General features: G+C 43.4%; 1 protein-coding gene across 7 annotated transcripts in view; it reads left to right on the top strand.

The window, feature by feature from the left end:
* SEPHS1 (selenophosphate synthetase 1) overlaps nucleotides 1–26,705 on the top strand; it is a 32,226-nt gene extending 5,521 nt beyond the window's left edge. For all 7 annotated transcript variants that reach the window (XM_075926032.1, XM_006117106.3, XM_014570479.3 and 4 more), the window contains 7 exons: nucleotides 1,443–1,546; nucleotides 7,811–7,918; nucleotides 9,283–9,437; nucleotides 10,307–10,397; nucleotides 14,883–14,982; nucleotides 16,894–17,106; nucleotides 25,400–26,705. In XM_075926032.1, the coding sequence (XP_075782147.1) occupies nucleotides 1,443–1,546; nucleotides 7,811–7,918; nucleotides 9,283–9,437; nucleotides 10,307–10,397; nucleotides 14,883–14,982; nucleotides 16,894–17,106; nucleotides 25,400–25,614 (986 nt within the window). In that variant the 3' untranslated portion in view covers nucleotides 25,615–26,705. The remainder of the gene's footprint in view (nucleotides 1–1,442; nucleotides 1,547–7,810; nucleotides 7,919–9,282; nucleotides 9,438–10,306; nucleotides 10,398–14,882; nucleotides 14,983–16,893; nucleotides 17,107–25,399) is intronic.
* The last annotated feature ends 698 nt before the right edge of the window (nucleotides 26,706–27,403 follow it).

Here is a 27,403-nt window from a genome sequence, read left to right as displayed (position 1 = left end):
AGTAGTTATGACTCACTCATATTAGTCCCAAATGCTGTCAGAAATACTTCCATGAGTAAGATTGCAGATTTGGGTACTCTGGCCCTAATCCTTTGCACTGTTAATGTATTGCAGAATCTCGTGCCCCTTTGAAACCTCACTGAGCTCAGTACGGCTTCATATAGTTTCACGGTGTTCATGTGCATGAACTAGTTTGCAGAATGAGGTCCTAAGATACAGACTGTAGTAGACTTAGCATTTTTTCAAAGTGGGGAGAACTATATATTAAGGATATTCATTGACCGTTTCTTTCATCAGAGTTGTTCAGTTTCAGCAGCTTTCTTGGTATGGACTTACTAGGAGGGAAGACCAATGGATTACATTGCGGCTGTGTCTAGACTGGCAAGTTTTTCCGCAAAATCATGTGATTTTGCGGAAAAACTTGCCAGCTGTCTACACTGGCCGCTTGAATTTCCGGAAAAGCACTGACGATCTCATGTAAGATCGTCAGTGCTTTTCCAGAAATACTATGCTGCTCCCGTTTGGGCAAAAGTCTTTTTCCGAAAGACTTTTGCGCAAAAGGGCCAGTGTAAACAGCACAGTAGTGTTTTCCACAAAAAAAGCCCCGATCGCGAAAATGGCGATCGGGGCTTTTTTGCGGAAAAGCGCGTCTAGATTGGCCACGGACGCTTTTCCGCAAAAAGTGCTTATGCGGAAAAGCATCCTGCCAATCTAGACGTGCTTTTCCAAAAATGCTTTTAACGGAAAACTTTTCCGTTAAAAGCATTTTCAGAAAATCATGCCAGTGTAGACATAGCCTGCTTGTTTACCAAGGAATGCTGCTATACAATTAATGATCATGTGGGTACCAAATTTTGGCATAAGACTGCTGCTAACAGATTTAGACTGAACAGCCAGCAAGACTGTCTTAAGGACCTAGTTAGAGATTGATCCTGACCACTTTTCTTCGGCAAGAAGGCTACATCCCTTTTGAGATTTGTCATAATGGTTATGATAGTTCATTGTTAAAGATTAGAACTACTCTTATATGTTTGGCAAGGTAGTCAAGAACAGCCACCTAGCAGACTTGAAGTACATCTGCCAGGTTTTCCCCATAATGAGATGGTACAGGGCAAATGTTTTCAAAAAAGGAGAAACCTCCCATCACAATTAAACTTGTTATATATATTAAATTACATCAAATTGTAACTCCTGGATGTTTACTCCTTACATTTATACCTTCCCCACTTTAGTCTCCTGTCTCATTCTCAAGTTTTTCTTTGTCTCTCAGTTTCATTTGTTTCTGATATGCCTCTTGTAAGGAACAAAATCTTGATGGTTGTTCTTTTGGCTGTGGCTTGTATTTCATAGGCCTGTTTTACAAATTCCCTTTTATTGAGAAATACAGTCATCTGAGGGATGAACAAATTATTCAGTTGATTGATGGTTTCCTGTCCTTGCAGGAATTGGGATGGACACTTGTGTCATTCCTTTAAGACATGGTGGTTTGTCTTTGGTCCAGACAACAGATTACATTTATCCCATTGTGGATGACCCTTATATGATGGTAAGTTGACTAAACTTGCAATTGCCTGTATCAACTGACTTTGATTTGTCTTTCATTAATCTGAATTGTCTGTGTTGATTGGAACATGTTGTCTCTTATTCAATCAGCCATTGCACTGATTGGTTTGTCATGCTCTGTATCTCTCTGAGATATGTATGAGACACAGAAACTCTTTCATATTTCTATTCCTGTGTCATTCCCATATTTGCTAGTGCAGTTGCAGCAATGCTTTCTAAAGGTGGGAATGTCAGGAGAACAGCTAAATTGAAAATCAAAGCTGCCTCCTTCTGCTCAGAGAGTCACTTTGGTTGGGAAAGTGCTATCAAGGCAAATGAGGTTTTCTGGGAGGCATTGGTTCAGTTTAAATAGGAAGTCCCTTTTTAACTTCTGATCTACTTGGGGAACCAAATTCCAGTTGGGATGTCTTTTTTTGAGGTTTTGGAATGATTAGATTAAACTGCAAGACTGGAAGAGCCAAAATAATAATACTTTGCTGTTTATAGTGTGCTCTTTAACTTCAGAACTCTTTGCAAAATCACTAATCTCCCCAGCACTTCTTTGTATTGTCTGTAGCTGTTGGGGGAGGGATAGCTCAGTGGTTTGAGCATTGGCCTGCTAAAGCCAGGGTTGTGAGTTCAATCCTTTAGGGGGCCATTTAGGGATGTGGGGCAAATCTGTCAGGGATGGTACTTGGCCCTGCCATGACTGCAGGGGATTGGACTCAATGACCTCACAAGGTCCCTTCCAGCTCTGAGACAGATAGAAAAATTGAAATTCAAAGAGATTATGACCCAGATCCTCACAGATACCTAGGTACCCCAATGCTCATTGAAATCAGTGGGCATTAAGTGCCTCAATAACTTTGAGGATCTGGGCCTGAATGAGTTGTCTAAGGTTATATATAGCATGTAAATTGCAGAGTGTTGGTTAAAATTCTGGAACAATAACTAGATTAGGATTTTGGGCTTGCTTCTAGTTCTGTACCCTGATTATATTACTATCTCTCTCTCAAAAAGATGTATGTATTTTTACAATCTTATGTGTCTTGGTGGGCATCTGTATTGTGCACCAACATTTTTTTAAAAACCATAATAAAAGTTGCAAAGTCAAACACTCAAAAATTAGAATATGTCCAAATTAAGGTTGCCTAAGCAGCCTTAATACAGTTCCTTTGCACATGAGCATTATATTAGAGCTGTGGTGTCCAACACACCAGCCACATGTGGCTATTTGGCTCGTTGAGCGTGTCTAGTTTGCTAGTGGCTACTGCTTAAGAACTGGTTGGACACCAGGGTATTAGAGTCTTTAACACAATCATACTATTTTTCTGCAGCATGTCTGCTTCAGTTTAAGCATGGATAGGGTTCAGACAACCTTAATTTTTCCAATTCCTAACTTCTGAGTGCTCAATTTTGCAAACTTGCTAGTGTTCTTTAAACAAAGTTTGTATATGATTTTCTGGTTTTTTTAAAATATATATACTGAAAAAGGAAATTCCATCATCTGGCATCATAATTACATCTTTGTGGTTCGTCAGCAAAGTTGGAACCTTTAGATTCACCATACAGGCCTCTACCAGTTGAACTAATGGAGTAACAGATATAATAGCAGGTTGTCAAATCTCACTGTGAACAGGGTGCTGACACACATTTTGCCAGTGAATTTCCTAGAAACTTGCTGACAGCGAGACTCCAAAATCTTGGGTTCCATTTCAAGGCCTGGAGGGGGGGGGGTAGTGTTGTGTGCGTGCTAACTCTTTCATTCACACTCCCCAAGTTTGATTCTTCTGTCTCATCATCTCCAACCTGTCCCTGTTTTGTCTCTTCTCCACTCCTAACTCCTTGTTCCAGTCTTAGTCTCTGCTTCTTAAACATCTCACCCTAGTCTCCTTGTTAAGCCCATCCTAGTCTTCCCCCTCTGAGCACACTCTTGAGTCTAATTTCCTCCTCATTCCCATTCTCTTCCTTTTCCCACACCCAGTCCCAGTGTCCTTGTCCAGCAAAACCCAGTTTCTCCACTGCTGGCTCCTCATTCAATCTGTCCTTCTACCTCCTACCTTATGCCTATCTATTCCCAGTTTCCCTTCTGAACTCTAGCTCCTCATAAGATTGGTATCTCCTCCCCTACCACACGCACTGTTTCCTAATTTGTCTCCTTGTCCAGGTAGCTCCAGTCTCCCTTCACTCAGCTCCCCCTCCAATCTCAGGCTAAGTCTACACTGCGAGTTTTGCCAGAAGAGGCAGTGCAAATGAAGTGCAGATTAGCATTTTCTTGCGCTTCATGTGCATACTCTTTTCCAATCCATTTTTATGCTAGGGTTTTTTCACAAAAACCCCTAGCGCAATAATGGACCAGAAGAGAGTATGCAAATCAAGTGCAAGAAAATGCTAATCCGCGCTTCATTTGCACTGCCACTTCCGGCAAAACTCATAATGTAGATGTAGCCTCAATGTCCTCTCTTCCCTGCAGGCCAACTGGCTCCAAATCTCACCTCCATCCCCTGCAGTCCCAGAGTTACTGTACATACTTTCCTTCATGTCTATATTTGAGTCAGATGTTTACTTTTTCATGACACTTTGGGAGCACTGAAATGAGGGGCATGTGCCCCTTACTTCTGGTGACTGGCATTACCCCAGCTCAGAGCAACAATTACAGTAAACTTCCGATAATCCGGCACCTTTAGGACCCCGGGGGTGCCGGATTATCAGATATGCCAGACTATCGGAAGGGGGGGCTATGAGGGGTCTGGGGTAGAGTGGGGGGGATGCCATCCCAGACCCCTTATAGCCCCCACTTCCAATAGTCCGGCTCTGCCTCAGGCAACCCTGATTACACCGCTGCTGGTCAGTTTCAGCAGCGGCTGAATCAGGACACCTGAAGCGGAGCAGCTGGAGTGCTGTCGGGTTGGTCCGGTAGCGCCAACCCTTGGTGTAGCGAGACCAACCCGACAGCACTCCAGCTGCTCTTGGGGACACCTGGGGCAGAGCAGCTGGGGTGCTGCCGGGTTGGTCCCGCAGCGCCGCTCCTCGGCGCTACTGGACCAACCCGGCAGCGCCCCAGCTGCTCTGTCCCAGGTGTACCCAAGTCAGCTGCTGCTGAAACTGATCAGGGGCTGATTCCAGGAAGCTGGAGCAGAGCAGCTCTGCCTCCGGCTTCCCCGATTCAGCCGCTAGTCAGTTTTAGCAGCGGCTGAATCGGGGAAGCTGGGGGCAGAGCAGCTCTAATGGTCTGGCTGCCTGGAGCACTTCTGGGTTCCTGATGGTGCCGGACCATCAGGAGTGCCGGACCATCAGGAGTGCCGGACCATCCGAGTTTTACTGTATAGAGAAAGGCCTTATGAATCCCTGTAGCCCTGAGTTGAGCATGGTCAGTTGCTCTGTGAGAATAGCACATGATGTGCAGTCTGATTAAACATTTAGTAACTGTGATGGGCTAGAGCAGGGGTCTCCAAACTTTTCAGCCCGAGGGCCGCATTAACTATCAAACAGCAGTTCGGGGGCCGACTACACACTTGAGGTCCAAATAAAAAACAATCAAAACATGGATGTTGTTTTTAATTATTTATTTAATATTATTTTATTCAGTTATTATTTAATAACACATTGATACACTACACATGAACACCTGTATTAGTGTGAATGGTGAAATTGTTTCCTGGATGCCAAAATAGCAGACATTTCTGGCTTTGCGAATCCGTTTCTCCCGGAAGGGGGGGGGGGCTTTTCCCCCTGCTCTCCCCTTCCTCTGCACGCTGTCCTCCCCTCCTGCTTGCCACCGCTCACTCCTTTCCCCCCCCCCCCCCCGGGCGGAAGGGGTCACCTTTTTAAAGTTCCCGCTGGGGTTCACGTTCCCCCGCACGTCGCTGGGCGGGCGTTACCACCACCGCCCATCCTGCCCCCTGATTGGCCGGCTGCCCTGTCAGTCTGGGCGGGGGAACGCCGCCCGTGCTAACCCCCGCCCCCTGCGCCGTTTGCCGCCGCGCGGCCGCTTGTCAGCAGAGCGGCCCGCTTCTCCTGCCCCGGCGCGGCGTGAGTACATGCCGCACACCCCTGACAGGGCCCCCTCCCCCCCCCGCGGCAAGAAGGGCCCGTTCGGCGGCGCCCCAGGGACGGTCTCCACGGGCCGGATGAGAGGGCCTCGCGGGCCGCATCCGGCCTGCGGGCCATAGTTTGGAGACCCCTGGGCTAGAGGATAGACTCTTTGGACATTTTAGCTGATAAGCTCTAGGAAGTCTGTGTGTGTGTGTGTGTGTGTACGTACACACACACACACACATATATCATTCAAAGGACTTATAACTGGGACATATCTGGATACATTTTTCACCTGGATAAAGCTCATCTCTGACACAAAGGTCATCCTCTGGTTACCAAATTTCAAGTTCTAACTTCAAAGCATGGGTATGGTATACACTAGGTCTTTTCTAAGTAAAGGTGCCATAGTTTTTTAATATGGACAAAACATTTTGCCTAATCTTGGTTTTTGGAAATGGGTGAAATATTTTGGTTGAACTTTTCCAACAACATTCAGCCTCAGGCAGATACAGGACAGAATTTCAGTCCAAAAGGTTATAGTGCAGCAAAATTATAAGCAATTGAAAATCATTCTAATGGAAAGTGAGTCTTAATAGGTGGTGTGTGCTGCAAGCCCCAGATGGAATATAAGAGAAGCATGTTTTAAGTAAAGGAGCAGAAAGAGAGCTTTGTTTTCATGAATTGTCCTTATTCCTTAAAGTAGATCTATTTAGTGGGACTAATCATATAGCTAAAGGTTTTCAAGTTGAGGCCCCAGTTCTACAAACTGAAGAGGCATGTATAGCTCAGATAAACATCCAAGAGCTTGGACACTTGTACTCAGACTAACCACAGTTATGACTCTTTTAGTGTTCACCAGCACTGTAGGCAAACTAAATGTGGTGTTGCCAAGTTTGTCTCAGTTTTCTCAGACTTGAGATCTGCAATTCCTGAGTTTTACCTATTGGCAGGGTATTGCATTGACCTGCCATTAGACCAGAGCACTGTTATCATTATGGTTTTGAAAACCTTATCATTTGTTCTTAAGAGAACATAAACTAACAGCTTGCTTGGTAAACACTGAAGATAGTACTTAATAGTTTGATAATCCTGGTACAAAAAGGAAAATGACATGCTTGAGTCTCCTTAGTCATCTACACAACTAGCAGTGGGTTTCCTTGGAGCCATTCAGTGTGTATAGTAAGTAAGCCTTTTAAAGTACTCAACTGTATTCCGGTTTCAGATACATGCTGAGGGCTCCACTAACATAAATGGGGAGGAGAGGGTTGTATCTGAAGCTTGATGATGGTCCATTGTGGTCAGATTATATGCTGCCTGCTAGCAAAATTTCAAGACATGGTCTTTGTTCCAAAGAGCTTGCTTTCTAATATATCTCATACAGAGAAGATTTGCACTTTAGGTAAAATATGTTTTAAAAATCTGCTTTCTATCTAGGATGTTTTTCATTGGCCAAATTATTGCACTTAAATATACAGATTAGATATTTTATCATATTACTGTTTTGGGAAAATTGCAGAAAAAATGGACATTAAAAACATAGGGTAAGATTCTGTTCCATCTCTATAGAAGTAAATCCAGATTAATTTTTATTAAAGCCTGTAGAATTACCCTGGCTGTTCTCAATTATGTTGGTGTAAGAATTTGGCTGATGTTGTGGTTTGGTTTTTATTTTTTGACATCCCTTCCTTCATCAGAAAGCTCAGTGTCTTCAGCTATGTTGGCTCATTAAGGAGTGCTTGCTGTCTCCACTCTGCTGCCTGCATTCTGACAACTATTTGTTTCCCATTGCTATCAGTAGTTTTGCTTAGGCATAACTGATGGGAACTAAAGGAAACAGTTCAGAGATAATATAAAATAAGGATTAGAACCCAATTTACTGTCTCGTAGCTATGCTGGTTCTGAAGGTCTAGCAGAAATAGAGAACAATATCAATTTATTAATAAGCAATTTCAGGGTGAAATCATCAAATGATGCAAATTACCATATTATAGCTCTATTGAGTTCAATGGAGGTACAGTTTAAGCTAGTTCAGAACTGGGCTCATTGTCATTAAAGTGAGAAGTTCTGACTCAGTGTGGAGGCAGCGAGCAGACCTGTGAAGTGAGAGAGTACAAGTTTTACAATCTGAGTTTAACCATTTATTAAAGTCTATGACTGTCCTGTTCACTAAGTGTTATCTGAACATACAGAAATACTGATCTGGATTTTTTTTGTCTTTGTTTATTTGCAGGGACGTATAGCCTGTGCTAATGTCCTAAGTGACCTTTATGCTATGGGGGTCACGGAGTGTGACAACATGTTGATGCTCCTTGGGATCAGTAATAAAATGACAGATAGGGTAAGGTCTTTGGTGATTACAGTGAAACAAATGGACCCAAGTAACTCTACCTGCCACAGTGTGTTACCCTACATAAACATTTAGCTTTGCAATTCATGTTAATGTTCTTTTTTCCCCTCAAAGTTTGGGGTCTTTTTAAAAAGGGCCTTTGTGGATGGTCTCAGGATGTTACACCTAAGAATCAGTTACTTACATATTGATGGGACTTTTGGGTTTGCTTGCTGACAGGCTGGTCCTGAGCAGCTCTTCTCTGGCTGCACGATTTCTGCCCTTATTTCAGTTGTCTTCTCCCAAATAGTGTCCCTGTTTCTGCTCAACCTTGTACAGTAGGGGCCTGAGCCAGCTTTTTAATACCATATTGATAGGTGTAGTGTAAGAACTTGGTGTATCTAGACTACATGGTTTTTTTTGAAAAAGGTGACCTTTTTTCGAAAAAACTTCCCCTGCATCTAGACTGTTGCTGCATTCTTTCGAAAGTAAATTGAAAGAACGCAGCAGTTTTTTCGATCGTGGAAAACCTCATTTTACAAGGAATAATGCCTTTTTTCGAAATTGCTTTTTTTGAAAAAAGCCGTTACTGAACACAAACTGTGCTTTTTCGAAAGAGAGCATCCAGACTGCCTGGGTGCTCTCTCTCTCTCTCTCTCTCTCTCTCTCTCTTTTTTTTTTTTTTTTTTTTTAAAGGCAAGCCACTTTTTTGAAAGTACTGGCTGTAGTCTAGACACTCTTCTGAAAGAGGCTTGTACTCTAGACGTATCCTTGTATAGGTACTCTGTGGGGTCTCTTATGCCAGCTTTGGCATCAGATCAATAGTACTTCAAAGGAACAAAAGAGAGTGAGGTGGATTATTCAGAACCACCAACACCTGTGGCAGAGAAAGAGCTGCTTTGTTGGAGGAAGAAATAACCTCAGACACTGTGGGTTGCTCTGCTGTGTGGGATAGTGGGAAGCTGAGAACAGAGAACAATCTTTTTCAGGGGCCAAATCCCACTTTTGCCTGTGGCATTAACCTATAGGCTGCCCCAGATTAAGCAGTAGGATGTGGTTCTGATTTACAGAACTTTCTTCAGTCCACAAGGAATAGACTTGGATTTATGCAATCCTTAATTCATGTCCCAGATTCTTTACCTCCTGTGTGACCTTTTGGGCATGTTCCTACAAGGAGCTTTGAAACCGTGACTCTGTTATATGGAATGTCAGTTGTTGAAGGCTAATTTTTAAAGGCTTGATCCAGCTTCTTCTGAATGAGAATCTTGCTTGGGACTTCAGTGGGAGCTAGATTGAGTTCCTAATGCCCTGATCCAGTTGTGAAATGAGTAGATTCTGCTTATATGAAACTCTGACCTCTGTACTTTGATCTGTAGGAAAGGGACAAAGTGATGCCTCTAATTATCCAGGGTTTCAAAGATGCAGCAGAAGAGGCAGGAACATCTGTGACTGGTGGCCAAACAGTGTTAAATCCTTGGATTGTTTTAGGAGGAGTGGCCACTACAGTTTGTCAGCCTAATGAATTTATAATGTAAGTTAAATCACTGAACAAAATCGCATGGTGTCATATCAAAGGATTAAATAAAGGTGCCTCTTCCCTTTTAATGCCATATCATGCTCTTACATCTTTTTTTAATCAGAAGAAATTAAAAGTATTTTTTCAGCTTTTGGGTTCTCTGCTGATGGATACCTTAGAGATATCTAAGGTTGCTGCCAACATCTGTCTTGCACCAGTTTGCTTTTTCAGAAAGAGGGGTTCATTTCTGATAAGTTGTGCTACTATATGCTGCTTCAAGAGGAAGATTTAAGTTTTTTGGAACTTTTAGATCTGAATGATAGTTGGGGGATGGATAACCTGTTTTTGAAAAAAACTGGTTAGAATGGTACTTCAGATTTAAAAAAAAAAATCAGCAGATTGATGATAGTTAAGAATAGGAGAAATATCACACCAGTGTAGTGCCTACAGCCTTCAGACTGTTACCTTGTATCAAACATTAGCCAATATTGAATGCTATGGAGGAAAGCATCAGCCCTGCTTTGTGTGTAGTATTATACCATAAGAAGGAATTTCATCCTGGCCCCAGCTGGTGATTCATGTATGCCTTGAATTAAAGAACTGATAACATGTCTTTTGTTTCTTCTGGTCTAATGTACCCCACGAATTAATAGAAAAAACACATGATCTTGTTAAACTGCAGGCATTGTCCTTTTATATGAAGCTCTAGTCTTCTTTTAAAATATATTCATAAGCAGTCTATGGAAAACATATGCAACTAAATACCCATTGTAAGTGCAGCGGAATGTATGGTACTGTGGAAAAAGTAATTCCCAAACTAATGCAGCTAAAGCATTCAAGTATAAATTTCACTTCCTAATTAATGTCAATACTTTTGTTTGCAGGCCAGACAATGCAGTTCCAGGAGATGTGCTTGTGTTGACTAAACCCTTGGGAACACAAGTGGCTGTAGCTGTCCACCAATGGTTAGATATTGTGAGTAAACTGCTTAGAATGGGTTGAAATGTCAGTGTTATTGCTCAAGGCCACAACATTTTGAAATGCAAATGTTCATTAGTTTAAGAAGTATTTAAGGGGATTGCTGTCTTGCCCTTTCCCCAAACCCTGTATCTGTCGTTTATATTTAGGTCACGAGTTGTTCTGGGCAGCAATTTTTCTGCTATTCTTTATTTGTACAGTGCCTAACACAATGGGATGCATTTTTGGTGTCCTGAAGCACTTACGGTACTGTAGTTTTTTAAAAAAGTTTTGAAATGGATTTGGATGCATGGTGATGAACAAAGCAATGTCTTGACATCTTGGGTGAAATACTGGCTCCACTGACTTCAGTACAGCCAGGATTTTATCTTGTGTTCATAGACTTTCTGCATCTGGATACATGGAAACATCTCTCATGCTCCATGTATTGCGATTTGAGTTTAAGAAAATATGTGTAGTTGTACTATGTGCATGGAAATATTTCCATGTGTTACTTATGGCAAATGTAGCTACTGAGCTGAAAAGTGAGTGTAAAATTGGCATCTGTTTGTGATTTGGCTCTCATTGTATGTCTTCAGAATTACCACTGCTTAGTTTGCATTTTAAAAAGATGCCTTTTTAGTGTTAAGGGAACTACGAAGCCAATAGACTGGAAGAAAAGTGAGCTGGTATCTAATTTGCCTGGGTGTCAGCCTCTAAATTACCAGATACATTCTGGAATTAGAATGTCTGTTAGCAAAAGAATTGGGGGGGGGAAACTAGCTTCATTTCCCCCACCTGGAGCCTAGGTTGAGTCTGAAGAATGGAGAATTAGAGAGAACACTTGTTTTCTGTCCTTTTTTTAGGTTTATAAAAGAAGATCTAAGGTCTCATCTTGCAATCTGCAAAACTGTAGAGTTCTACCCATGCTAATCAGATCTCAGGATGGGGACTAGAGGGAGGCGGGGGAGATGGGCACTGAGAGAAAAATGTAATGTGAAAATCATTTGTGAGAAATAAACATGAAACAGCAAGATTATCCTTTTTATGGTCTCTTTCTGTTTTTTCTGACCATAGTCTTACTTATTGACATCTATTTCACTGACATACAGACTCACAAATGAAGGGAATTCTGAAGTTCCATATATTTCAAGTACTTCTAATTTTCTTTTACGTCAACCAAATTTGCTTTCTGCTGTAAACAGCAGAGGCAGAAAGGAAATCAATGTATATCTTTTAATTGTAAGCAAAAGAAAAATTCTGAGGCTGCACCACCTTTTTTGTGTTTTGTATAAAAGAGAACAGAAAATAGAGATTACCCATCATATTTATATATAAAGCTTCTAAAGGGATATTACTTTATATTCTAGAAATCGATTCTTTGTACAAGAAAATGCTTTGCAGAGAGACTGTATGGTACAGCAGTATTTGTATAGGGAAGAAAGGAAAGCTTGCATATGGAGATCACTTACAGAGTTAAAAAGTGAGCTAAAACATTCAAGGTGATAAAGAAATAATAAGTTCTTGCAGAATATAGGTACCAGGATAATGAAATGGAAGGATGCTGTATTAGGGAATATGAGTGAGATTTGTACCATTCATGGGCAAAAACAAAATGGAAGATAGGGACGATCTGCAGCCTAAGGATGTTAAGGAGCAGTTATTTGGCAAATCATGTAGTCGATACAAATCCTGTAGTCCCTCTTATCAATAAGTTGATGAGGGTTGCCACTCTGCAGTCGCAGCAAGGGTAGCTCACAGAGCTGGCACGAGCAGGAACTGAGCAGTCCCGGCTCGTGCTGGCTTCAGACCACGCATCTCTGCGTTTTAAATGTAGTAAGAGACGCTGGGCTCTTACTATATTTAAAATGCAGAGGCGCAGCAGTCCTGGACTGGTGTGAGCTGGAACTGCTCAGTCTTGGCTTGTGCCAGGTCCAGCAGCCCCTGTTTGTGGAGGCTGGGGCTGACTGTGGCCAGCTTGGTCTGCCATGGGCAGGGGCTGCTTTGCAGCAGCAGCCCTTCTTGGGGGGGAAGGGGGAGGAATGGACAGATTCCTTCTGGGACCCCCATGGACAGGGGCTGCTGCTGCCTCAGACTCCCCGCAGCACTGGCTTCTGTCATCCCTTCCCCCACTCCCAGCACTGGCTCCTCTTGTAAAGAGGCAGCAAGGGCAGGGGAGGCAAGTAGTTGAGGACTCAACTCGATTATCTGATAAGACCAAGCATTTCGGATAGTTGAGTACTTGATTACTTGCTTACATCCCTGCTGCATCCCTGTATCTTCCTCCTTCAGTTAAGTACCATAATTTAGCAAATATAACCTGCAGAATATATTCGGGTGCGGGGTATATAGGTTTTTTTTTTTTTAATTTACCCGAGACTGAAGGTTCCTGCGGCTGCACAGAAATGGGGGGGAGGTGAGCGCTCCCTCGCCTGGAGGATGGTGTTTCCTGCATTTGTGCAGGAACAGGGGTGGGGGGGAGCGCTCCCCCTCCTGGAGGCTAGCGGTTCCTGCGGCTGTGCAGGAACCGGGGGATAAGTGCTCCTCCACCTGGAGGCTGGCGGCTGCACAGGAAATGGGGTGGTGAGTGGCTGGCTAATTCCCCCCCACACACACCGTAAATTAGCAGATAGACCCTCGGCACAGAAAAGTCTTGTATACCCCGTGGGTTATATTCGTGCATGAGGTATAAAAGATTTTTTTTTTTACTGAAATAGAAAAAACGCAGGGTATATTCAGGTGCGGGTTATATTTGGGTGCAAGGTATATTCGCTAAATTACAGTAATCCTGGGAAAGAAGTAAAGTTTGAAAACTTTGGAGTGGAATTGCTATGATTGTTGATATGCTAGATGTGTCAGTACTTGGCTGGGAGAACTTACTAATGAAACAGTATGTGCTTCAGGAAGTAATGATGATATTGGGAGGTGGAATTCTCAAGGCATTACCAAACCAGTGCACTAGACTGCTATTAGAGGTAACTATACTATTGAAAGTACTGTACTTTCCTTCAGATATGGGTTAATACCAACATCCACTAGTGGTTATTAGTGATTGTAAAGACCTTATAAGTGTGTTAATCCCTGTGTTCTTGCCAGATTCTAGCTTGGATAATTATATTCTCTTTCCTGGGTTTTTCATTGTATAAACTTTTCATTTCCAGTCCTAAGACTATGTTGCTCTGAATTGTTTGAAACAAATCAACTATTAATTTTGATGTGGCATTATTTCCGGTAATAAATTGCATTATCTCTGTTTGAGTATCGGTTCATGAAGTGTTTTGAGATTGTTTGGAATGAAAGGTACTATATAATTACAAGTTGTTAGCACATGATGTTAGAATGGGATGGAATATAGAGTAAATCTATAAAAACATTGGAAAAAGGAAGATAACTTGTTAAACTGGAGGTGAACCTTACAGGACTGGTATGGTCCCAGCTTGCTAGAATGAGAGCATGCTCAGCCTTAGCCTATGTCTACACTACAGCCTGGATCAATCCACCAGCTGCTCTGAGATCGATCCACCAGAGGTCCATTTTAGCTGGTCTAGTAAAGACCTGCCAAATTGACTCCTACTCTACCCCAGATGAGAAGAGTAAGGCAAATTGATGGGAGAGTTTTTCCTGTTGACACCCAGCGATGTAGACTCAATGGTAACATGATCTAGGTATGGCAACTCACCACGCTATGTTATTCACATAGCTGGAGCTGCACAATTTAGGTACCTTTACTACAGTGGTTTAGATGTAGCCTTACAGTGTTCAGAACTGACTGAACAATGAAAAGTCATTTGAAACTCTGGCTGTCAGTCCTGAGGATTGAACTCTTCAGTACTTGTAGCTCAGACTTGTTAGTGGAGAGTTCCCAGCTGTGGAATTAGGATTTATTCACTTTCTTTGTCCGAAATGGGTAATGTTTTAAGGTGCATCTCTTTTGATCCTGCATACGCTCTCTGAGGGAGGTATTTACTATCCTAGGGTACCTGCCCACAGAGGGCAGTATAGAATGTGAACAACCACTTAAATGTTTAAACAAAAAACAGGACTATGTAGCACTTTAAAGACAAACAAGATGGTTTATTAGGTGATGAGAGCTTTCGTGGGCCAGACCCACTTCCTCAGATCAAGTAGTGGAAGAAAATTGTCACACCCATAACCATCTTGTTAGTCTTTAAAGTGCTACATAGTCCTGTTTTTTGTTTCAGCTACACCAGACTAACATGGCTACATTTCTATCACTATTCTTAAATGTTTAATACATTCTTTAAATACCAATGTCCTATGAACTGCAATATTAAGGCACAGCAGGGTAATCAGATATAATGGAGAAACTTGTTTTATATTTCTACAAAGACATTAAAATGTTAGCCCTTTAAAAATTAAACATTCAAGAAGTGGAAGTACATCCTGGATTAAAGTTGCATAAATTTGAATGCGTTTTAAAACACACATCCACAAAACTAAGAAAATGCACTAAATTAATCCTGTCTCTCCTTTCGCCAATAGCCAGAAAAATGGAATAAAATCAAGCTAGTGGTAACTCAAGAAGATGTGGAGCTAGCATACCAAGAGGCAATGATGAACATGGCAAGGCTCAACAGAACAGGTATGAAGAATAAGAATGTCCTAGAGGATGTTGTAGCCTGCGGGGCAGGGAGCCGTGTTGGGAGCCAATAGGGCTCACACCTGAAGCCCCAATGCTTCCTGCAGAGTTAAATCCTGGAGGTGAAGTGCCCCTCCACAGGATGGAAGTCCCGAGTTCTGGTGTCCTTTGTGGGGCTGGAGCTCTGAATCCCTGGATGAAGTTGGGGGATAGGAGGGTATTGTTCCCCAGAATACAGTGCCTTACACAGAGTGGGGCAGCTTCTCACCTCCTCCAAGGCCCCATTCTCTGGCCAGAGTGAAGGCTGAAAGCTGGAGCCAGGCAATGCAAGATAGCTGATGCTCTGGCTAGTGCCATGGAGCCAGGCTGCTGCTGCTGCATTCCCTCATCTACTGCTGCTGGTGCATGGGGTTGAAGCTGCTTCTCAGCACCCAGCCCCTTTCGATTGCCTGTGCAGCCAGTGAGAGTTGCCCAGGCACAGGGACTTGTTTCTGCAGAGTCCCCAGGGAGCTGCAAATGCAGGAGTGCCCTCCCGCTATCCCTCTTTTTGCACCCTGAGTTGCCCTCTGTGTACAACCTGAGCTATTTTCAAACTTTTTGGTATGATGATCTCCCACCCCTACCTTGAGTTTATATTTGTTGGTTGTGTGCCCCTGCACCCCAGACAGAGTGGGAGGCTTGCCAAGCTTATTCGAGGGTGAAGGTGGCACTTCTTTCCAGGCCCTGCTGCGCAGAGCTGAGCAGCAGTGGGGCTTGCCCCTGCAATACCACAATATAAGATGTCCCTCCACTGTGTGCCTCCTTCCCTATGTGGGCCCTGGAGTACTTATAGAATGTTGGAAGGGGACCTCAGGAAAAAAAGGCAAGAACCTAATACACTTGAGCTACGTCTACACTGGCCCCTTCTCCGGAAGAGGCATGCTAATTTCAAACTTTGGAATAGGGAAATCCGCGGGGGATTTAAATATCCCCCGCGGGATTTAAATAAACATGTCCGCCGCTTTTTTTCCGGCTTGGGGGGGAAAAGCCGGAAAAAAGAGTCTAGACAGGCGCGATACTCCGGAATAAAGCCCTTTTCCGGAGGATCTCTTATTCCTACCTGAAAGTAGGAATAGACGCTTTTTTCCGGCTTTTCCCCAAGCCGGAAAAAAAGCGGCGGACATGTTTATTTAAATCCCGCGGGGGATATTTAAATCCCCCGCGGATTTCCCTATTCCAAAGTTTGAAATTAGCATGCCTCTTCCAGAGAAGGGGCCAGTGTAGACGTAGCCATGGGGTTTGTGCAGCTGCATTGCTTTTTTGTATTTCTCTGTGATGCCTAATGAAACCCTGGATGTGGAGGTGGTCAAAACTTTAAAAATTTTCACATACTTTTCAATTTTATATTTTTCATTTGTTTTGAGTTCAGGATTTTTCTCCATCGGTGCTCTCCCCATTGGTGTTCTTTTCTCTCCCCATCTCCCTTCTAACCCCCTTCCCTCTTTCCTACTGGAAAAAAGTGTTGTCGTGTTTGGGGTATTTTTCTGCTCTTTTTTTTTATCATAGAAATAGCAATGATACAAGCCAAAACTTTGGACACTCAACATCTTCGTCCCAAACACTGGGGAAAACTTGGATCTGGCACCATTAACACATTTTATATAACTTATTCATAAATATAATTATTTTGCTGTATTTAATTACACTGCAAAATCCACTATCAAATGACATGTTTAAAGAGAATCTGATTAGTGCTTGTGAATTTCTGTCGTCACTCTGTTTTAACTGAATTTTCTATTGAAAGATTTAAAACATGATGGCTTTTATTAGAGCAGGGAGGTTATATAGATATTTTAAAGGTCTGGTATACCATGGTATTAATGTTGCTTTCTTTGTGTTTTTGTTTTTGTTTTTGTTTTTTTTCCCCTTGTCAAGCTGCTGGACTCATGCACACTTTCAATGCACATGCAGCTACAGATATCACAGGATTTGGAATCCTGGGGCATGCACAAAACTTAGCCAAACAACAACGAAATGAGGTGTCCTTTGTTATCCATAATCTTCCTGTCCTAGCCAAGATGGCAGCAGTTAGCAAAGCATGTGGCAACATGTTTGGCCTCATGCATGGGACCTGTCCTGAGACATCAGGTGAGTGACTTATTTTTTCTTTTCAGAATTTCAGTCTTCCAGATGTGTAGCTACCATCACCATGTATTAAATTCTTAATGGTGTTATCAGGTTAGTAAGATTGTTTACCCAGTTTACTCTTGTGGGGAATAGTTGAAGCATTTACAGTAGTATTTACAGGAGCTTCAGGAAGAAGTGGGTTGTGCCCACGAACGCTCATGATACCATCTACATGTTTTATTAGTCTGTAAAGTCCTAGTATTTACAGTTAGTGATGGTTCTGAATTTCTTTACAATCTTCATTTCTCTTAAAATATTAATTACCAATCAGTGAATTTGAATATGTACATATTCCAGTGCAGCCAACACTTCATTTTCTCAAAAATAACAGTCTGCAATGCTACTGCCAATTAAATATGTGGTTTTTGTATTTTTTGTTATAAACTGTGTGTGAATTTTAGTGTTAGGTTGCCAACCCTCAGACTGAAGCCGTCCATATAGATTGAGTGCTGTCATTCTCCTTTAAGTTTTTTTTTTTTTTTTTCTCTCTGTCTAGGTCTCCTGTTTCTTCTTCACTTTATTTTTTGTCTCATCTCCTCTGCATCCCTTATATTTATTTCTTCTCTCCAAAAGTACATAACCGAAGTCCAAGTACCTTAACTCAACTTTTGGCACTGTCCACACTGCAAGAGATTGAAGGGAAAACACTCTCCCTTCAACTTCCCTTACGCCTCCTGGAAGCAGGACTACAGGCGTTGACCGGAGTGCCCCTCTCAGTTCGCAGTAGCTGTCTTAACTCGTCCCGCTAATGCAAATCCTGGAGGATTGACAGCGGCAGCTTCAATCTTCTCTGTAGTGCAGACTTACCCTAACAGTGCTGAGTTGTAGCTTGGCTCACACTGGTGCTTTACAGCTCTGTGTCTAGCTATGCTGTGGGGCCCCTGAGCCAAAAAGTGACAGTGCTGTAAAGTGCCACTCTAGACTTGGCCTTAGTGGCTCAGATGCTGAGGGTATATGATGTGATCACTTTTAAGAGTTCAGATCCAGACCTAGTCAATATAGATGAAAAATATCATTTGGGGACCTTTGTGAATATGTTTACCTGAGTTGTAGACGCTGACTTGTTTTCTGTCTAGGTGGTGCTCGACCCACCCACACCCATTCCATTCCTTTCCCCCAACCTAGTGCCCTGCCTCTTCCCCCTCCCTCCAAAAGTGTCCTAAATGTTGCATGGTGGGAGACTGTGGGAGAGGGAGGAGTTGATTAGCAAGATGGCTGGTGGTTGAGAGGCACTGGGGAGACATGGGAGCTTGGCTGCTGGTGGGTACTGTGCACCCACTAATTTTTTCCAGCCTCCAAGCACCCACAAATCAGCATCTGTGGCCTATTTTTCTGGTGGATAGATGTCTGTGTAACAAATTTCACCTCACATGGGGCTAAGTGCCACTCTAGTTCATGCTTGCAGGGAAGCCCAAATGCTGCTTTCAAATGAAGACTGAACTATGGGTGCTTCCCTCATATGAGGGAGAGGCTCTGAAAGCACTGCAGAAACTTGCACTGGTGTATCCTGGCCCTTGCATTAACCCTGCTCTGTGAATAATACACTTCAGTCTCAGGGGTGTCCTCCCACACTGCAGTGTCTACCTAGAAAAGATGAAACTCTGGAAAACAAATGAGATGATTTATAAGGAAGGCATGTCTCTCAAATTCTGGTGTGAATTCCTTTCAAGTGGCTTCTCCACAATTATTTACCAGCACTGTAGATGTGAATGTTGCTTGAATACTCTTGTGGATTTTCCAGGCATTTATGGATTTGGATTCGATAGGTGTTTGTAGTGAGCATTGACCCAGAGGGGAAAGAACCCCTCTCCTGGCCCAGATAGGCCGAGCCTGGTCCTGCCCCTTTAACTCCATGGAAGCTAAGGGGGAGGGGTGAGTAGTATAAAAGCCCAGCACAGTAAGGCCACAGTCACCAGAGGAAGCAGAGGCCTGCCCCAATCTCCCATGTAGGGAGGCCGCTGAATACCTGGCTGAAGCTGAGGACTGGCCTGGACCACTAGGTCCCCACACCAAAGAAGAGATCTTTCTACCCCTGCCTAAAGGCTCAGACCCTGAGTACTGGCAGCAACCGCGGAGCCAGGTACATTCCAAGGGGGAGTTTGGAAGTGGCCCAGGGAAAGGCGATTATGGTCATGCTGACCTCATTATCTTTGAGTGAGTCAGCATGTTGTGGGCCGGATCCCCGCTGACCCCAGTGGTAGCCAAGCCTGCCACTGTTAGGGCCCTTGGTCAGGATGCGATGGAGTAGGGAGGGGCCTGCATTTCCCCCTACAACCCCACAGACTGGGTGGCAGTCTCCCCCTCTCCTGCCAGAGATCTACTGTTTGCCTGCCCACCCTGCACCAGGGCCTGGGCCTACTTGAACAGTGAACTGCTTTCAGTTTGTCTGCCCTGCCCTGAAATAGGACCTGGGCCTACCTAGACTGTGAACTACGATTTGTCTGCCCTCCCTGTACTCAGGGCCTCGGCTTAAAGAGGGCCACTGGGTGTTGGTTAACAGGCCTAAGCACAGGACTGGGACACAGGACTGAGTCAAGTGGCCTACAGTGTTACAGAACATGTGAATTGGATTTGGGATATTTGTAACATTTCCTGTATTTACTTTTTGGATAATTGTAGCAGTTATCCTTTATTTACTTAAGCTATAGATGTAATATTTCAGGAAGTTTCATATTTTGCAAACTTTTTTTTTTTATAGCAGAGTACAGCAAATGATGGATAGCACTTATAACTGCTGTTTCTTGAGTATCCACCAATACCAGTGTTAGGGTAACAAGACTTTAGTAACATAGCAGACTCTACAGAGGTGGGGCCAACAGACTTCTCAGAACCCTGGGCAAGGTGAGGGGAGAACTGGTTCCACAGCCCCGTAGGGGTGGGGCTTTGGACAGAAGGGGCAGGGCTGGAGATTAGCCTACCCAAGGCAGCACTCCATGTCATATGAGGCTCCTGCTGCCACCATTGCCAGGCAGTTCCTGCCCACCCTGGTGGCAGACCTGACTCTACATTAGGAGTTGCTGATGATGTTCATATGAAAATTATGAAATCTCTGTTTCTAAAGATCGTAAACCAGATTAGCATATGGTATCAGGAGAGAGTGAGGGGGAAATTGATGTATGCAGGTTACTTTCTTGCACCTTTATTAATTATTTACCATACTGTACTTCCCACCACTCCCTGTTTGTCCATTTGGTATTTAAGTTATTCATTGAATGCCAAATGCAAGTTAGTTGGTTTCATTATTTAAAGTGATTCTCTGACCCATTTGTATCACCAATGAAGTCGCTATTCAACTTGAAGTAGACTTCCATGGAAATAGCACTTGCTTCTGCCAGAGATTAATTTGGGCCATTGTGCCTGGAATAGTTGAAACATTATGGTTGTTTTTCCTATCTGCTTTTGTTGCTCTTGATTAAAGATACGCACAGGAGAGTGTATGTCTTCAGATGCTTGGGAGATGCAGCTTTCATGCATAGCACGCTTAGTGAGTCCACGTAACACCTAGAAATAATGTTTACATATATTATTTTGTATTAACATTACTACTGGAAAAACTGCTTCTTCTGCAGCCTTAAATTAAAGATGGTCTTGTTCCCATGTAATTCCTTTCCCTTTTTTGCTGGCATGAGAAGGGCATCTTGACCATGAAGATGCTCAGTATGCTTGGGGGAAGGAAAAAAAAAACTCCTAAAGGCCATGGCATGCCATTAGCTTACAGTTACTTCTGCAACCTATGATCCATAAGATTTTAGTTTTGTTCAGCATCTTTATTGATGACCTGGATGAGGAGATGGCTTGCACTCTCAGCAAGTTTGCGGATGACGCTAAGCTAGGGGGAGAGGTAGATACATTGGAGGGTAGAGATAGGGTCTAGAGTGACCTAGACAAATTGGAGGATTGGGCCAAAAGAAATCTGCTGAGGTTCAACGAGGACAAGTGCAGAGTCCTGCACTTGGGATGGAAGAATCCAAAGCATTGTTACAGGCTGGGGACAGAGTGGCTATGCAGCAGTTTGGCAGAAAAGGACCTGGGGATAACAGTGGATGAGAAGCTGGATATGAGTCAACAGTGTGCCCTTGTAGCCAAGAAGGCTAATGGCATATTAGGGTGCATTAGGAGGAGCATTGCCAGCAGATCTAGAGAAGGTATTGTTTCCCTTTATTCCGCACTGGTGAGGCCACATCTGGAGTATTGCATCCCATTCTGGGGGCCCCCCACTATAGAAAAGATGTGGATGCATTGGACAGGGTCCAGTGGAGGGCAACCAAAATGATTAGGGAGCTGGAGCACATTACCTACGAGGAGAGACTGAAGAATTTGGGCTTATTTAGTCTTTAAAAGAGAAGAGTGAGGGGGGATTTGATAGCAGCCTTTAACTACCTGAAGGGAGGTTCCAAAGAGGCAGGAGAAAGGTTGTTCTCAGTATTGACAGATGGCAGAAAAAGGAGCAATGGTTTCAAGTTACAGTGGGGAAGGTTTAGGTTGGATATTAGGAAAAACTATTTCACTAAGCCTGTGTCTACATTGGCGCAATCTTGCGCCAAGGCGGCCACTTTTGCGCCAAAACATGCTGCCTGTCTACACTGGCGGGGAGTTCTTGTGCAAGAACACTGACATTCTAATGTGTGAAATCAGTGCTTCTTGCTTAAGAACTATGATGCTCCCGCTCAGGAACGAGCAACTGTTCTTGCGCAAGAGGCCAGTGTAGACAGGCAACATGAATTTCTTGCACAAGAAAGCCCAATGGCTAAAATGGCCATCGGAGCTTTGTTGCACAAGAGAGCGTCTACACTGGCATGGATGCTCTTGCGCAAAAGCACATGCCAGTGTAGACGCTCTCTTGCGCAAATACTCTAACACAAAAACTCTTGCGTTAAAGAGTATTTGCGCAAAATTATGCCGATGTAGACGTAGCCTAAGAGGGTAGTGAAGTACTGGAATGGGTTACCTAGGGAGGTGGTCTCCATCCCTAGAGGTTTTTAAGTCCCAGCTTGACAAAGTCCTGGCTGGGATGATTTAGTTAGGGTTGGTCCTGCTTTGGGCAGGGGGCTGGACTCAATGACCTCCTAAGGTCTCTTCCAGCCCTAGAATTCTGTGATTCTAAGATTGCAGAAGATAAGCAGGATTGACACACTTTAAAAGAGGTCAAAGAAATTCTTGTGTATTCTTGGAATTTTTGTTGGTGATTTAGTAGATGATGATCTTTTCCCAGAGTCTCTTCCAAATCAGCGACCTTTTATGATGATAATGGGCATTGTGCGACTGGATATGCCATCTAGATTAGACATAAGACCCAAAGTCTTTACTGTTTCTGGCCACTTAAGATACTGTGGCACTTTTCATAAGTGTAAGAGTGCCCTGGTTAGATTCTTCTGGGACTATCCATTTCTTGTTTTAGAGGGGTCTGTGAGAGTGCTATGTATTGAATGCGGTAGTTTTTTAATAACCTATCAATTCTATGTCTCTTATCAGGTGTTGTGAGGATTGATTAGTGAAATCAACTTATTTACAGAACTTTCCATGGCACTTATTGCCATAATATCTGATCATGTCCTATGCACTATTAAGATTTGTCTTCACAACAGTACTATGAGGTAGGGAAGTATTTTCAGCTTTCTACACATCAGCTGAGGTGCAGAGAGATTAATCTCCCTGCCCAAGGTCCCACAGGAAGAACCAGGTCTTGAAAAGACCATTCCAGTTCCTTTCAGTATACTGAAAAAGGGTGGTCTCGCAAGTATTGTTGGAAGACAAGTATTGAAGAAGCACCACAGTATTCCTATTTTTACTAAGTGAATGCTAAATATGCTACTTTAATTAGTAAATATTCTTTTCAATCCATGATGAGTGTGGGGGAGAGGGATTTGTGAAGAAGACTGTATGTTTCTTATTCACATAAAAAGTCCTATTAAAATCATACAGACTGAGCAAGACATGTAGGGTCAGACCTAGACATAACTTTGGGTCATAATCTGAAACCTTTACTCACTCTTGAACAGTACTGCTCTGAGTAGTTCCAATGAAGTCATTGGGACTATTTGAGGATTAAGGCGTTACCATGACTCCCATGTGCATGTCAGATAAGGGTCCTTTATTCATTATAACGATTTTTATTTATTTTTTTTAAAGTAGGGGTGAGTGGCAATATTTTATGTTTTTGCTATGCCTTTTGTGTTTCTATATATCTTTTGTTATCCTTAACACAGTGGTTCCGAACCTTTTTGACACCAGCGACTGGCAAACCCATTCAAAAACTTTCAGTGGACTGGCAACACTTCATTTGCATAATTGCATATTCATTATGTAAATGAATATGCAAACAGTGTTGCCAGTCCACCAAATGCTCCAGCCTCTAGAGTACCCCAGTGCCAGCCCTAACCCACTAGAGCCATCCACTACACCCCAGCGCTAGCCACTGATCCCAGAGTCCCCTGCATCCACCCTCCCAGTGCCAGCCTCCCACCCTCAAGAGTCCCCCAGTGTCAGCACCCCAATGCCAGCCTCTTGTTTCCAGAGCCCCACTGCACCCAACCCCCCCCCAGAACCTCCCCTCAGTGCCTGTGCTCAGCTGGGAGGCAGCACTGCTGCCTGCATCGCAGCTGCTCTAAGGCTGCCGTGCCGGGCTCCGTGTGGCCCTCCTGTCACACAGCAAAGTGCTCTTGCACAGCTGGAAAGAGACCCCACCCACTGCCCTGCCAAGCCTGGCAACAGCCCAACCCCCGATGAATGCACAGGATCAGTGGTGTCTACGGCGCAAGTGACGGGGGTAAGCACAGGTTTCTGGTGGCTCAAGAGTTCCTCTCCAGGCCATTAACTATTGGGCTCTAGAGGCATCGGGTCATTTGGCCAGTGTTCTCACAGCACCCACCCAACAGCCGGGTGGTACTAGCCCCCAACACCTGCTGGTTTGAGTCAGGGAGCCCAGCTCCTCCCCCTCTTCCCCAACTCCAACTGGTTTTGCCAGCTGCAGCACCGTGGGACTTTAAGAAGTGGCCAGACATGAGGTGAAGATGGGGCAGATATTGTGGACACCCAGCATGGCTCCCTGGGACCTCTAATCTGATCCTCCTCAGTAATATCAATAAAGGCTAGAACACTCAGGGCTGTGAAGGCTCTGTTCCCTGGTCCTGAACACGCCACTCGCAATGGAAAGGACACAGGGCAGCTGCCCACCACGCAGCCGTGCCAGCTGGGCCACGTGGGTGCCACCAGAGCTGGAATCAGGACTGTGATGAGGCTGCCCTTACAGGGACAGCCTCAATGGCGGCCCAGCTCCAGCCATGGCACACTGAGGCAGTCCGCAATGCCACTCGCCATAAGAGGGTGGGAGAACTTTTAGTGGGCATGGCTCATTAGCAGTAAGGATGTTAAGTATCGACTAATTGACTAATCGAATAGTCAGTGCATTTTGCATCAACTATTCGATTAGTTTATAGGGCACCTCCACCTCTGAAGTGTACCAACAGCCCTAGTGCTGTTGCTACACTTCAAAGGCGAAAGCGCCATGTGGAGCCCAGGGTCAGTTAGTGACTCCCTTGCTGACCCCAAGCTCCCTGCGGCATGGCTCTTTTGAAATGCCGTGGGGAGCCTGACACCGGTCTCCCTGCAATGTTTCAAAGTGGCAGAGCCACACGGAGCCTGAGGTCAGTGGGGGAGTCCCTGGCTGATCCCGGGCTCCACACAGCACTGATGCTTTGAAATGCTGCGTGCAGCCTGGTGACACCCCAGCTGGCCCTAGGCTGCATGTGGTGTTTCAAAGCAGCAGCATCACATGGAACCCAGGATCTGGCCCCAGGCTTCAAGCAGCGCTGCCGCTTTGACACATCCTCTCTTCTCTTCCCCCCCTTCTCCCTTGGTTGCCTCTATCTGATGGGGAGGAGAAGGGGGCAAGTGGGGGAACAACTAGTCCCTCACATCCCTAATTAGCAGCTGGGGGTGTGGCATGGCACAGTGCCGCGGCCTGCCACTGTTCCGCGGACCAGTGGTTGGGAACCATTGCCTTAGCATGTTGCTTTTTTACTAACTTGCCGTGCATATTTGGTTACATTTACTTAAATTTAAGGTTCTAGTAAACTTCCTCCTTCACAGTAATGGCAGAAAGACTTCCACCAGATCAACTTCTGAGGCCTTTATTCAGTCAGACAACCTGTGAAGTCAACAAGAGTGCCTGAATAAGGGCTGCAGGATCAGGTTCTAAATGTTTTGATGATGAAATGCAACCCAAGGTTAATGTGCTGATTCTTTTTCTTCGCAGGAGGTCTCCTCATCTGTTTACCACGTGAACAGGCAGCCCGTTTCTGTGCTGAGATCAAATCTCCAAAATATGGCGAGGGTCACCAAGCATGGATTATTGGGATTGTAGAGAAAGGCAATCGTACTGCCAGAATTATAGATAAACCACGAATCATTGAAGTTGCACCACAAGTGGCCACTCAAAATGTGAACCCGACACCTGGTGCCACTTCTTAATTTAGATTAAATAGCGATTTGTTTTGTTTTTAAATAGATCTATTCCTTTATCATCTTACAATTTAAAGAACTGTTTAAAAAAAAAAAAGAACCTTCGTGTCTGCACATCTGATGGCCTTAGGTCAGTTTGAGTGGATACAATTAATAAAATATAAAATCCATTGCCTTTTTTTCCTGTTACATTAACTGAAGATGCACCTAATCTTGAGGCAGCTTCTGAGTTGAGAATTATATTGTTATCCAATACTGTTGATTCATTTTGAATCTTTAGACACTTATCTCTTGCCGCATAGGCTCTTTTTAAAGGTGCTTTCACGTAGCACAGACATTACCAGTAGTAGTGTCAAATAGCAGTGTGTGTCCTTTCATTATATGTATATTTATCATTACGTCTAATTTTGGATGCCTTGAATGATCTTCTGGAAAGGCAGTAAATTGATAGGTGACACAGTGGGTATACTCAAGTAGTAAGAGGGTTGCATGATTACATTCAGTCATTGGTTTGTAAAGTTTAGTTTTATCAGAGCGTTACAACCCTGGACATTGCTTGGTACCACACTCTGTTAATCAAGCAAGTGCTAACTTTGCATGGAAGGCACTTCATAGTTGAAGGAGAAATTTTAATTTCATTATTTGTAGACCTGACAATATTTACTGTATTATCAATAATTGTTTTCTTTATTGATAGTAAGGAAAAATAATAATTGCTCAGTTTTGCAACGTGATTGGATGTGCTATAGTACAACAAAGGAATTGCAGACCAAAAGGAGTTTTCTGTATAATATTCATTTACAATTCACTATATAATTAACTACACAAATAATTTTTAAATATAATCACTTCAAAAACAAACCTCTGTTCTGTGGATGGTAGTGTTTAATACATTTTACATTTTTGTATAGTGATTACAAATCTTTTTTCTTTAAAATCAGCAGCTATTTAGTATAATTTTAGTATTTTTGTTCTTTGCTCAAATACCTTTGTGAACGCTTCTGTGATCTGTGTTTAAAATCTACATTGCCAACTTTGCAGCTTGAACTTAAGCTTGTTATTCAAATAAATATTTAATTTTTTTTATTGCTCTTGTACAAGTGCATGACCTTTTTGATTTGTACTTAAATTACAGGGATAGAAAACATCCTACCTATGTTTTTAAAAATGTGGACTTACTAGGTCAAGTTTTAATAGGAAGGATGTGAAAGTTGTTCCATCCAGCTTGACATGTCTTGTGATGTCAGTTGTAGGACGAGTTGCTTATATAAAAATGTCTTATTCTTTTTATTAAGAAGTATGAACTCTGGGATGATTTTTTAATCAGTTCATCCATAAGTCAGCAGTTAACTCCTGTTGTAAGACACCCAAATGAGATTCCATTTAGCAGTGGAAAGAATGCATCTTCTCTTAGGGAGCTAGTCTCAGCCCATCCTTGGGGCAAAGAGTTTATGAACAGAGGCAGAGTAATAACAAAAGGCTTGTCATTTACAGTGAAGTAAGGATTGTCTGATCTGAAAAGCATAGGCAGGTACTCTAGTCAAAAGATAAGAAACAAAAGTGGGCTAAGGGGAGTCTTGCTAGGGAGTTTAGAGGCAGAGTTTGAGGGAGTGCTAGATACACTTTAAACTAAACCCAAACCACCTGATTTTAAAAAATAAACATCAAGAAAGGATAAGCTCTAGGAGTAAAGAAAATGCAGGTAGAAGCCCATCAGAATGGGTGCTGTCCTATCTATTGTACCTAATGTAGCATGTATGATAACTTGCCTTATGTGCAGGTGGTGTATGTTTGCATT

This window comes from Pelodiscus sinensis, chromosome 1 (assembly GCF_049634645.1).
Source record: "Pelodiscus sinensis isolate JC-2024 chromosome 1, ASM4963464v1, whole genome shotgun sequence".
NCBI classification, from domain to species: Eukaryota; Metazoa; Chordata; order Testudines; family Trionychidae; genus Pelodiscus; species Pelodiscus sinensis.
The sequence above is the reverse complement of the archived record's forward strand: the minus strand, read 5'-3'. Positions and strand labels throughout refer to the sequence as shown.